The 13,819-nt window shown below is 37.4% G+C and overlaps 3 protein-coding genes across 5 annotated transcripts in view; 2 read left to right on the forward strand and 1 right to left on the reverse strand.

The window, feature by feature from the left end:
- prpf4 (PRP4 pre-mRNA processing factor 4 homolog (yeast)) overlaps window positions 1–2,047 on the reverse strand; it is an 11,700-nt gene extending 9,653 nt beyond the window's left edge. Inside the window, exons 1-4 of one of the 3 annotated variants that reach the window (XM_051412722.1) lie at window positions 1,911–2,047; window positions 972–1,214; window positions 701–887; window positions 516–603 (exon numbers count right to left, since the gene is read on the reverse strand). In XM_051412722.1, coding sequence (XP_051268682.1) covers window positions 516–603; window positions 701–887; window positions 972–1,143 — 447 coding nt within the window. In that variant the 5' untranslated portion in view covers window positions 1,144–1,214; window positions 1,911–2,047. Of the gene's footprint in view, window positions 1–515; window positions 604–700; window positions 888–971; window positions 1,233–1,644; window positions 1,874–1,910 lie in introns of those variants that run through there. The other 2 variants (XM_051412720.1, XM_051412721.1) reach the window with 2 other exon arrangements.
- On the forward strand, window positions 1,990–6,761 carry cdc26 (cell division cycle 26 homolog). The gene is made up of 3 exons (XM_051412723.1): window positions 1,990–2,076; window positions 6,133–6,216; window positions 6,308–6,761. Exons 2-3 carry the CDS (start codon window positions 6,136–6,138, stop codon window positions 6,512–6,514), a joined length of 288 nt encoding a protein of 95 aa, XP_051268683.1. The 5' UTR covers window positions 1,990–2,076; window positions 6,133–6,135; the 3' UTR covers window positions 6,515–6,761.
- LOC127370930 (transforming acidic coiled-coil-containing protein 3-like) lies at window positions 4,231–6,126 on the forward strand. The gene is made up of 3 exons (XM_051413435.1): window positions 4,231–4,354; window positions 4,475–4,525; window positions 5,059–6,126. The coding sequence occupies exons 1-3, from the start codon at window positions 4,231–4,233 to the stop codon at window positions 5,841–5,843; spliced, it is 960 nt and encodes a 319-aa protein (XP_051269395.1). The 3' UTR covers window positions 5,844–6,126.
- Window positions 6,762–13,819: the final 7,058 nt, after the last annotated feature.

Consider the following 13,819-nt stretch of genomic DNA (forward strand, 5'->3'; position numbering starts at 1 on the left):
GAGTGAGTGAGAGAGAGAGAGTGAGAGAGAGAGAGTGTCAGAGAGAGAGAGAGTGTGAGTGAGTGAGTGAGAGAGAGTGAGAGAGAGTGTCAGAGAGAGAGAGAGAGTGAGCGAGTGAGTGAGAGAGTGAGAGAGAGTGTGAGTGAGTGTGAGTGAGTGAGTGTCAGAGAGAGAGAGTGTGAGTGAGTGAGTGAGAGAGAGTGTGAGTGAGTGAGTGAGAGAGAGTGTGAGTGAGTGAGTGAGAGAGAGAGTGTGAGTGAGTGAGAGAGAATGAGAGAGAGTGTCAGAGAGTGTGAGTGAGTGAGTGAGTGTGAGTGAGTGAGTGTGAGTGAGTGAGTGTGAGTGAGTGAGTGTGAGTGAGTGAGTGAGTGGTGAGTGAGTGAGAGAATGAGTGAGTGAGAGAGTGAGTGAGTGAGTGAGTGAGTGAGTGAGTGAGTGTGAGTGAGTGAGTGAGTGAGTGAGTGAGTGAGTGAGAGAGTGTGTGTGAGTGTGAGTGTGTGTGTGTGTGTGTGTACCTCGTCCTGGGATCTCTTGGCTCTCTCTTCGTCTCTCCTGGACTTCTTCAGAGCATCCGGACCGACGACAGACAGAACGCTCCGCAGTCTGACAGAAACAAACTGATTAATAATCAATAAAGTTCAGTCCACCTTTATGGAGACAGTTCTGATCACACTGATCAACTTAATCTATTTTTACGGACCTTTCGCGGCGGTCAGCTGGTCCCTCTCCAAACAATGTGATTGGCTCTCCCAGAGCTCGTAGGCCGGCCTTCACCTCGGCGTCGTCAGTGGAAACGGTGATCTGCCGCGCTCGCCGCCGCCGCTCGAAGGCAGCGAGCGCTTCCTGCTGTCGCTCACTGACCCGCTCCTCCATCTCCAGAGTTTCTCCTGCATGGCATCATGGGAAACAGAGTCTCTCACATACACGTCACACGCACACACACTAACATGCATCTGTAGTTTGAGACCGACCTGAAGAGATGTTGATGTTTCCCGCCTCAATCCCCGCCTTCACCGCATCACTTCCTGACGCCGCGCTACTCGCCGCCTCTGAACTCAGGCGCTCGCGCTCTTTTTCCTCCAGGCTCCCGTAGAAAACACGACTCTTCTTCACGGCCGGAGCCGCATCTTCCCCGTCCGACATGATTCAGTTCTTTTTTGTCTTCTTCTACTGCCGCTGTAGCTGCTGTCGCCCCCCAGAGGCTGCTGTGAAAACTACCCCAAGAGAAAACACTGAAACATAGAGATCTTTTTATAATCAGAAAATAAAATCACAACATACTTTTAAAAACATCTTCATGATTTCCACAATAATCTCAGTATGATGTTTTTATATCGTTCAGCTCATTTGTCTGAGGAAGATATTAATTCATCTAAAAACATTAGAGCAGCACTGTATAATGAACACATTCCTATTGTAACAGGTTATAAATCAAACAGTAATTCATTGGTATCTGTATTATATTAACTGTGTCTCTTCACATTATAATAGATATTTCCTCCTCTATAGTTTATCAATAAAGTGATATCAGCCCCATCCCACAGCTGCACACAGCCAGTTAGTCCTGAGTATTAATCCTATTATTGTCCTTAATAATATTATTTTTTACTGCCGAACGAAAGAGCGACACTGACAGTAACAGACCTGAGCTCTGGTTCCGTTCTGGTCCTTTAGAGCCGACTACAGCGCGCGGATCAGCCGTAAATTAAACGGTTTTATAACGGAGTTTGGTGGAGACACAAAGAGGAAAAACAAACCGTCGTACACAGAGCTAACGTTAGCATTAGCATCAGCGCCAACACCAAAAAGACAGCGTCACGTGTGACGCCAGTCACTCCTGGGCGCGTGCACGACAGGTGAGAGTGACAGCGGTTTATAAACTTTAAATATTTCTCTTTTTAAAAACTTACACGTGAAGACAAACGAAGCGGCGTCGTCTCTGCGCGGTGCGTCACCCGGACGTAAACGCGTCATCCGCTTCCGGGTCAAAAGTTGTTCTTCCGGTGGGCAGAGCGGCAGCGAACACACGGCAGACGACGGAAACCCGCGAAAAAACCGCAACAACACACCTGTCAGGTAACTTTACACGAGCGTGTTACAACTGGTGAGAGTGTGGGGAAAATGTGAGGCGGGAACGGTCGTCGGTTTCCGGTTAAATTCGCTGTCTTTAGATGTCTGGACAGACGTTAGCCGGTTAGCTTAGCTTCTATTCGCCGTGAGCCTTGTTTTTTTTTCAGGGCAGCAGGGCGGCAAAGTCCCGCCCTACTCGGCCTCTGATTGGCTGCTGATCGTTGCGTTCTCTGGTTTGATTGGTTGGGGTTAGACCGAAAGAGTGTGATTGGGCAGCGTGAGAGAAAATGTTCCTGTATTGATTCCGTAGAGGAAATTCAAACTAGCACAACACAGGGAAGAATAAAGAGAATACAACTTAAATATAATAATAATATATTATCAGATACAGCACAGCACACACTAAGAGCTTGTATTAGAGCCGATATTAGATAATGAGCCTGTATTAGAGCTGATATTAGAGCTGATATTAGATAATGAGCCTGTATTAGAGCTGATATTAGATAATGAGCCTGTATTAGAGCTGATATTAGCTGATATTAGATAATGAGCCTATAGAGCCTTATTAGGCTGATATTAGAGCTGATATTAGATAATGAGCCTGTATTAGAGCTGATATTAGAGCTGATATTAGATAATGAGCCTGTATTAGAGCCGATATTAGAGCTGATATTAGATAATGAGCCTGTATTAGAGCTGATATTAGAGCTGATATTAGATAATGAGCCTGTATTAGAGCTGATATTAGATAATGAGCCTGTATTAAAGCTGATATTAGAGCTGATATAAGATAATGAGCCTGTATTAGAGCTGATATTAGAGCTGATATTAGATAATGAGCCTGATATTAGAGCTGATATTAGATAATGAGCCTGTATTAGAGCTGATATTAGAGCTGATATTAGATAATGAGCTGATATTAGAGCTGATATTAGAGCTGATATTAGATAATGAGCTGATATTAGAGCTGATATTAGAGCTGATATTAGATAATGAGCCTGTATTAGAGCCGATATTAGAGCTGATATTAGATAATGAGCCTGTATTAGAGCTGCTATTAGATAATGAGCCTGTATTAGAGCTGATATTAGAGCTGATATTAGATAATGAGCTGATATTAGAGCTGATATTAGAGCTGATATTAGATAATGAGCCTGTATTAGAGCTGATATTAGAGCTGATATTAGATAATGAGCCTGATATTAGAGCTGATATTAGATAATGAGCCTGTATTAGAGCTGATATTAGATAATGAGCTTGTATTAGAGCCGATATTAGAGCTGATATTAGAGCTGATATTAGATAATGAGCCTGTATTAGAGCCGATATTAGAGCTGATATTAGAGCTGATATTAGATAATGAGCCTGTATTAGAGCTGATATTAGAGCTGATATTAGATAATGAGCCTGTATTAGAGCCGTATTGAGCTGATATTAGAGCTGATATTAGAGCTGATATTAGATAATGAGCCTGTATTAGAGCTGATATTAGAGCTGATATTAGATAATGAGCCTGTATTAGAGCCGATATTAGAGCTGATATTAGAGCTGATATTAGATAATGAGCTTGTATTAGAGCTGATATTAGATAATGAGCTTGTATTAGAGCCGATATTAGATAATGAGCTGATATTAGAGCTGATATTAGATAATGAGCTGATATTAGAGCTGATATTAGAGCTGATATTAGATAATGAGCTTGTATTAGAGCTAGATAGAGCTGATATTAGATAATGAGCTGATATTAGAGCTGATATTAGAGCTGATATTATGAGCTGATATTAGTATTAGAGCTGATATTAGATAATGAGCCTGTATTAGAGCTGATATTAGCTGATATTAGATAATGTTTAGAGCTGATATTAGAGCTGATATTAGATAATGAGCCTGTATTAGAGCTGATATTAGAGCTGATATTAGATAATGAGCCTGTATTAGAGCTGATATTAGAGCTGATATTAGATAATGAGCTGATATTAGATATGAGCTGATATTAGAGCTGATATTTAGATAATGAGCCTGTATTAGAGCTGATATTAGAGCTGATATTAGATAATGAGCTTGTATTAGAGCTGATATTAGAGCTGATATTAGATAATGAGCCTGATATTAGAGCTGATATTAGATAATGAGCCTTGTATTAGAGCTGATATTTAGATAATGAGCCTGATATTAGAGCTGATATTAGATAATGAGCCTGTATTAGAGCTGATATTAGAGCTGATATTAGATAATGAGCTGATATTAGAGCTGATATTAGAGCTGATATTAGATAATGAGCTTGTATTAGAGCTGATATTAGAGCTGATATTAGATAATGAGCCTGATATTAGAGCTGATATTAGAGCTGATATTAGATAATGAGCTTGTATTAGAGCTGATATTAGAGCTGATATTAGAGTGATATTAGAGCTGATATTAGAGCTGATATTAGAGCTGATATTAGATAATGAGCCTGTATTAGAGCTGATATTAGATAATGAGCCTGATATTAGAGCTGATATTAGATAGATAGAGCTGATATTAGAGCTGATATTAGATAATGAGCCTGATATTAGAGCTGATATTAGATATTAGAGCTGATATTAGAGCTTATTAGTGATATTAGAGCTGATATTAGATAATGAGCTGATATTAGAGCTGATATTAGATAATAGAGCTGATATTAGAGCTATATGAGCTGATATTAGATAATGAGCTTGTATTAGAGCTGATATTAGATAATGAGCTGATATTAGAGCTGATATTAGATAATGAGCCTGATATTAGAGCTGATATTAGATAATGAGCCTGTATTAGAGCTGATATTAGAGCTGATATTAGATAATGAGCCTGTATTAGAGCTGATATTAGATAATGAGCCTGTATTAGAGCTGATATTAGAGCTGATATTAGATAATGAGCTGATATTAGAGCTGATATTAGAGCTGATATTAGATAATGAGCTTGTATTAGAGCTGATATTAGAGCTGATATTAGATAATGAGCTGATATTAGAGCTGATATTAGAGCTGATATTAGATAATGAGCTTGTATTAGAGCTGATATTAGAGCTGATATTAGATAATGAGCCTGTATTAGAGCTGATATTAGAGCTGATATTAGATAATGAGCCTGTATTAGAGCTGATATTAGATAATGAGCCTGTATTAGAGCTGATATTAGAGCTGATATTAGATAATGAACCTGTATTAGAGCTGATATTAGAGCTGATATTAGATAATGAGCTGATATTAGAGCTGATATTAGAGCTGATATTAGATAATGAGCCTGTATTAGAGCTGATATTAGAGCTGATATTAGATAATGAGCTTGTATTAGAGCTGATATTAGAGCTGATATTAGATAATGAGCTGATATTAGAGCTGATATTAGAGCTGATATTAGATAATGAGCTTGTATTAGAGCTGATATTAGAGCTGATATTAGATAATGAGCTTGTATTAGAGCTGATATTAGAGCTGATATTAGATAATGAGCTGATATTAGAGCTGATATTAGATAATGAGCTTGTATTAGAGCTGATATTAGAGCTGATATTAGATAATGAGCCTGTATTAGAGCTGATATTAGAGCTGATATTAGATAATGAGCCTGTATTAGAGCTGATATTAGAGCTGATATTAGATAATGAGCTTGTATTAGAGCTGATATTAGAGCTGATATTAGATAATGAGCTGATATTAGAGCTGATATTAGATAATGAGCCTGTATTAGAGCCGATATTAGAGCTGAGAGGACGTAGGATCGGCGTCCAGACAACATGCTGTTAATCATTTAATGCTCATCATGGATGTATTGATTATTGATCTGTGGAGCCGTCCACTGTGAGTGACCGATTCTTCCTTCCTGAATAGGCCTTTTTCACAGCAGCCACTTTCACATGAAGCAGTCGGGTAAACCCGCCCGTGTTTATCCAACTGTCTCAGGTCAAGATGTCTGCTGTGAAAAAGGCCACATTCATTTGACCTGTGAAGCATCTCCAGGTCTGTTTGCTAATGATCAATGTCAATCAGTTCTGTTAATAATCAATAGTATTGTTCCCTGCTGTTGTATGTTCAGAAGATGCTGAGGAGGAAACCGACCCGTCTGGAGCTGAAGATCGACGACACTGAGGAGTTCGAGAGCGTCAAGAAGGAGCTCGAGGTTCCAATCACTTCTATTTATCAATCTGTACTATTGATACGGATCAGTACAGTCAAACCCTGACCTTTAAACCTGATTATCTATTTTTCAGGCCAGGAAGCGTCAACGAGAGGAGGCGGAGTCAGGAGGTGGAGTGGGCGGGGCTTCTGTCATCAGTGTTGACATCATCGGGGGCGGGGCTTCAGCCTCTTCCTCCACAGCGACGTCGAGGGCGGAGCTTATCAACGAGCGAATCGGCTACAAGCCCCACCCCAAACCAGCCACGCTGCCCACCCTGTTTGGAAGTTTACAGTTTTAATAAAAGATCAATAAATGTGATCGATCAGGTGTGGAAACAATCATAAACACAATAATAATCAATAAAGTTGATTGAAAGTGGTAAATGAAAACGAACCTCAGCAGTGGTTCCAACCTGAGGGTCGCTGCCCCGCCGGGGGTCACCAGCTTTTATTGATTATAATGGATGAAAGAAAACCATATTATTGATCAAAACAGAGTCAATATCTGTGTTTGAACATTTCTGTCAATAAAACTTAAACTGTGTATATTATTGATCACAGTGTATATTATTATTGATCAGTGTATATTATTATTATTATATTATTGATCACAGTGTATATTATTATTATATTATTGATCACAGATTAATTATTATTATTATATTATTGATTACAGTGTATATTATATTATTGATCACAGATTATATTATTATATTATTGATCACAGTGTATATTATATTATTGATCACAGATTAATTATTTTATTATTGATCACAGATTATATTATATTATTGATCACAGTGTATATTATATTATTGATCACAGATTATATTATATTATTGATCAGTGTATATTATTGATCACAGATTAATTATTTTATTATTGATCACAGATTATATTATATTATTGATCACAGATTAATTATTTTATTATTGATCACAGATTATATTATATTATTGATCACAGTGTATATTATATTATTGATCACAGATTATATTATATTATTGATCACAGTGTGTATTATTGATCACAGTGTGTATTATATTATTGATCACAGATTATATTATTATTGATCACAGATTAAATTATTATTATTGATCACAGTGTATATTACTATTGATCACAGTGTACATTATTATTGATCACAGTGTATATTATTATTGATCGCAGATTATATTATATTATTGATCACAGATTATATTATTATATTATTGATCAGTGTATATTATTATAATATTATTGATCACAGATTAATTATATTATTGATTACAGTATATTATATTATTGATCACAGATTATATTATATTATTGATCACTGTATATTATTATTGATCAGTGTATATTATTATTATATTATTGATCACAGATTATATTATTGATCACAGTGTATATTATATTATTGATCACAGATTAATTATTATATTGTTGATTACAGTGTATATTATATTATTGATCACAGATTATATTATTATTATATTATTAATAGTGTATATTATTATTATATTGTTGATCACAGTGTATATTATTGATCACAGTGTGTATTATTATATTATTGATCACAGATTATTATTATATTATTGATCACAGATTATTATTATATTATTGATCACAGTGTATATTACTATTGATCAGTGTACATTATTATTGATCACAGTGTATATTATTATTATTGATCACAGATTATATTATTATTGATCACTGTATATTATATTATTGATCACAGATTATATTATTATTGATCACAGTAAATATTATTATATTATTGATCACAGTAAATATTATTATTATTGATCGCAGCGTATATTATTATTGATCACAGTAAATATTATTATATTATTGATCACAGATTATATTATTATTATTGATCGCAGCGTATATTATTGATCACAGTGTATATTATTATTGATCACAGATTATATTATTGATCATAGTGAATATTATGATATTATTGATCACAGATTATATTATTTATCGCAGCGTATATTATTATATTATTGATCACAGATAATATTATTATTATTATTGATCACAGTGTATATCATATTATTGATCACAGATAATATTATTATTATTATTGATCACAGTGTATATCATATTATTGATCACAGATTATATTATTATTATTGATTGCAGATTATATTATTATATTATTGATCACAGTGTATATTATTATTATATTATTGATCATAGATTATATTATTATTATCTTATTGATTTCAGATTATATTATTATTATTGATCGCAGTGTATATTATTGATCACAGATTACATTATTATTGATCGCAGCGTATATTATTGTATTATTGACCACAGCGTATATTATTATTGATCGCAGTGTATATTATTAATATTAGTGATCCTAGCGTATATTAATGTGAAAGAAAGATAAGAATATTGTGTAAATATGATACGTTTGTTTGCCACATTCAGCTGCAGGTGGTTCTCCCCACACCACTACACAAAGCGGTCGACCAGGTCCTTGTACTCAGCCTCCCCTCTCCCAGACACCCAACGATAACCATGTCATCAGAGTATTTCTGCAGATGACATGACTCAGTGCAGTGTCCTAGGTTTCTGCCTTTTAACAGGCAGTTTTTCCTTGCCCTTGTCACCAAGGTCTTGCTCATGGTGGAAGTGTTGGGTCTCTGTAAATAATGTTATACAGTGGGTACGGAAAGTATTCAGACCCCTTTAAAATTTTCACTCTTTGTTTCATTGCAGCCATTTGCTAAAATCAAAAAAGTTCATTTTATTTCTCATTAATGTACACTCAGCACCACATCTTGACAGAAAAAAACAGAAATGTAGAAACTTTTGCAAATTTATTAAAAAAGAAAAACTGAAATATGGTCATAAGTATTCAGACCCTTTGCTGTGACACTCATATTTAACTCACATGCTGTCCATTTCTTCTGATCCTCCTTGAGATGGTCCTGCTCCTTCATTGGAGTCTAACTGTGTTTAATTAAACTGATTGGACTTGATTAGGAAAGGCACACACCTGTCTATATAAGACCTTACAGCTCACAGTGCATGTCAGAGCAAATGAGAATCATGAGGTCGAAGCAACTGCCCAAGGAGCTCAGAGACAGAATTGTGGCAAGGCACAGATCTGGCCAAGGTTACAAAATAATTTCTGCAGCACTCAAGGTTCCTAAGAGCACAGTGGCCTCCATAATCCTTAAATGGAAGAAGTTTGGGACGACCAGAACTCTTCCTAGACCTGGCCGTCCAGCCACACTGAGCAATCGTGGGAGAAGAGCCTTGGTGAGAGAGGTAAAGAAGAACCCAAAGATCACTGTGGCTGAGCTCCAGAGATGCAGTAGGGAGATGGGAGAAAGTTCCACAAAGTCAACTATCACTGCAGCCCTGCACCAGTCAGAGGCTTTATGGCAGAGTGGCCCGACGGAAGCCTCTCCTCAGTGCAAGACATATGAAAGCCTGCATAGAGTTTGCCAAAAAACACATGAAGGACTCCCAGGCTATGAGAAATAAGATTCTCTGGTCTGATGAGACCAAGATTGAACTTTTTGGCGTTAATTCTAAGCGGTTTGTGTGGAGAAAACCAGGCACTGCTCATCACCTGCCCAATACAATCCCAACAGTGAAACATGGTGGTGGCAGCATCAGGCTATAGGGATGTTTTTCAGCTGCAGGGACAGGACGACTGGTTGCAATTGAAGGAAAGATGAATGCGGCCAAGTACAGAGATATCCTGGAAGAAAACCTCTTCCAGAGTGCTCAGGACCTCAGACTGGGCCGAAGGTTCACCTTCCAACAAGACAATAACCCTAAGCACACAGCTAAAATAACAAAGGAGTGGCTTCGGAACAACTCTGTGACCATTCTTGACTGGCCCAGCCAGAGCCCTGACCTAAACCCAATTGAGCATCTCTGGAGAGATCTGAAAATGGCTGTCCACCAACGTTCACCATCCAACCTGACAGAACTGGTGAGGATCTGCAAGGAGGAATGGCAGAGGATCTAAACTAAACTAAATTATAATTCATTTGAAAGCCTTGTTCTTAGTCTTTCTCACCCAAACTGGAAAACACTGCAGCCAGTTCTATTTGTTATAGTGTACCGCGCTCCTGGACCGTACTCTGATTTTATATCTGAATTTTCAGAGTTTCTATCAAGTTTAGTCCTTAAATCAGATAAAGTAATTATTGTAGGTGATTTTAATATTCATGTGGATGTTGACAATGACAGCCTTAGTAATGCATTTATATCATTAATAGACTCAATTGGCTTCTGTCAGAGTGTAAATAAACCAATTCATTGTTTTAATCACACTGTTGACCTTGTTTTATCATATGGCATTGATATTGAACATTTAATAGTCTTCCCACATAATCCTTTCCTATCTGACCATTATTTAGTAACTTTTGAATTCATACTATTAGATTATAAGCCATTAGGCAAAACTTCCTACAGCAGATGTCTATCTGACAGTGCTGTAGCTAAATTTAAGGAGGAGATTCCTTCAGTGTTTAATTCAATGCCATGTCTGAATTTAACAGAGTCCTATAACGACTTTAGTCCCTCTAAAATTGATAATCTTGTTGATAGTGCTACAGGCTCACTACGATCAACATTAGACTCTATCGCTCCTATAAAAAGGAAATTATTAAAACATAGGAGACTAGCACCTTGGTATAACCACCAAACCCGCCAGTTAAAACAAATAGCTAGGAAATCTGAAAGGAAATGGCGCTCTTCCAAATTATCAGAATATCGCTCAAATTGGCAAGATAATCTTAAAACTTATAGAAAGGCCCTCCGTAATGCCAGAGGAGCCTATTACTCAGCACTAATAGAAGAAAATAAGAACAACCCTAGGTTCCTCTTCAGCACTGTAGCCAGGCTGACAGAGAGTCACAGCTCTATTGAGCCACATATCCCCATAAACTTAAGTAGCAACGACTTCATGAGCTTCTTCTATAATAAAATTATTACTATTAGAGAAAAAATTAATCACCAACTGCCATCAACAGTTATCAGTGGCTCTCCAAGTACAGGGACTTCTGTCAATGTAAACTTGACATATATATATTTAGACTGTTTCTCTGCTATCGATCTTCATCAGTTAACTTCAATCATTTCTTCATCGAAGCCATCAACCTGTCTGTTAGACCCGATCCCAACTAGGCTGCTTAAAGAAGTTGTTCCCTTAATTGGCACTTCTTTACTGGATATGATTAATCTTTCTTTATTATCAGGATATGTACCACAGTCCTTTAAAGTAGCTGTAATTAAACCCCTTCTTAAAAAGTCCACTCTTGACCCAGGGGTTTTAGCCAACTATAGACTGATTTCTAACCTCCCCTTCCTCTCTAAGATTCTGGAGAAAGTAGTCGCCAAAGAGTTTATGTGACTTTCTACATAACAATAGTTTATTTGAGGATTTTCAGTCAGGATTTAGAGTCCATCATAGCACAGAGACAGCTCTGGTTAAAGTTAATAATGACCTTCTGACTGCTTCTGACAATGGACTTGTCTCTGTACTTGTATTATTAGATCTTAGTGCTGCATTTGACACCATTGACCATGATATTCTTTTACAGAGACTTGAGCATCAAATTGGCATTAAAGGAACCGCACTAAGCTGGTTTAAGTCATATTTATCAGATCGCTCGCAGTTTGTACATGTTAACGATGAATCTTCAATAAATACTACAGTTAGTCATGGAGTTCCACAAGGTTCTGGACCAATACTATTTACTTTATATATGCTCCCTTTAGGCAACATTATTAGGAATCACTCCATTAACTTTCACTGTTATGCAGATGATACGCAGTTATATCTATCAATCAAACCCAATGAAATTAATCAATTATCTAAATTACAAACATGTCTTACGGACATAAAATCCTGGATGACCTGCAATTTTCTCATGTTAAACTCAAAAAACCGAAATTCTTGTTCTTGGCCCCAAAAACCTTAGAGACTCACTGTCTAAAGATATAGTTACTCTAGATGGCATTAACTTGGCCTCTAGCACCACTGTCAGGAATCTTGGAGTTATCTTTGATCAGGATTTGTCATTTAACTCCCACATAAAGCAGACCTCTAGGACTGCCTTCTTTCATTTACGTTATATTACAAAAATTAGACACATCCTATCACAGACAGATGCAGAAAAACTTATCCATGCATTTGTTACTTCAAGGCTGGATTACCGCAACTCTTTATTATCAGGTTGCCCCAATAAGTCCATTAAAACGCTCCAATTAATTCAGAACGCTGCAGCACGAGTACTGACAGGAACTAGAAAAAGAGATCACATCTCTCCTGTACTAGCTTCTCTGCATTGGCTCCCTGTAAAATGTAGAATAGAATTTAAAATCCTCCTCCTCACCTATAAAGCTCTTCATGGTCAGGCCCCTTCATATCTTAAAGAGCTCATAGTACCCTATTACCCCACTAGAACACTACGTTCTCTGAATGCTGGGCTACTTGTGGTTCCTATAGTCTCTAAAAGTAGAACAGGAGCCAGAGCCTTCAGTTACCAAGCTCCTCTCCTGTGGAACCAGCTTCCAGTTGTGGTTCTGGAGGCAGACACCCTCACCACATTCAAGAGTAGGCTTAAGACATTCCTCTTTGATAAAGCTTATAGTTAGGGCTGGATCAGGTGAGTCCTGAACCATCCCTTAGTTATGCTGCTATAGGCCTAGACTATCGGGGGATTTCCCATGGTGCACTGAGCTCCTCCCTTCCTCTCTCTTTCTGCACTCATTCATGTTCCATTAATGCATGTTACTAACTTCACTTCTTCCCCGGAGTTCTTGTGCTTTCTCGTCTTGCAGGTTCTTGTCGATCCTGGTGGAGCCTCCTGCCATGGTCCTGCTAGATTGCCATTGCTAATACTGTTGTTGCTATGCACCTGTCTGTCTGTCTGTCTCTCGCTCTCTCTGCCTCTCTCTCTCTCTCTCTCTCCCTCCCTCCCTCCCTCCCTCCCCAACTGGTGGAGACAGACGACCACCCACCTAGAGCCGGACGATCTGTCCTAGGTTTCTGCCTTTTAACAGGCAGTTTTTCCTTGCCCTTGTCTCCAAGGTCTTGCTCATGGTGGTACTGTTGGGTCTCTGTAATTAATGTTAAACAGTTTGGTCTAGACCTGCTCTATTTGAAAAGTGTCCTGAGATAACTTCTGTTATGAATTGGCGCTATACAAATAAAATTGAATTGAATTGAATTGAATTGAAATCCCCAAATCCAGGTGTGAAAAACTTGTTGCATCATTCCCAAGAAGACTCATGGCTGTAGTAGCTCAAAGGGTGCTTCTACTCAATACTGAGCAAAGGGTCTGAATACTTATGACCATGTGATATTTCAGTTTTTCTTTTTTAATAAATTTGCAAAAATTTCTACATTTGTTTTTTTTCTGTCAAGATGGGGTGCTGAGTGTACATTAATGAGAAATAAAATGAACTTTTTTGATTTTAGCAAATGGCTGCAATGAAACAAAGAGTGAAAAATTTAAAGGGGTCTGAATACTTTCCGTACCCACTGTAAGGAGTTCGGTCTAGACCTGCTCTATTTGAAAAGTGTCCTGAGATAAATTCTGTTATGACTTGGCGCTATACAAATAAAATTGAAT

This window comes from Dicentrarchus labrax, unplaced genomic scaffold, assembly GCF_905237075.1.
Source record: "Dicentrarchus labrax unplaced genomic scaffold, dlabrax2021, whole genome shotgun sequence".
Taxonomy (NCBI): Eukaryota; Metazoa; Chordata; class Actinopteri; family Moronidae; genus Dicentrarchus; species Dicentrarchus labrax.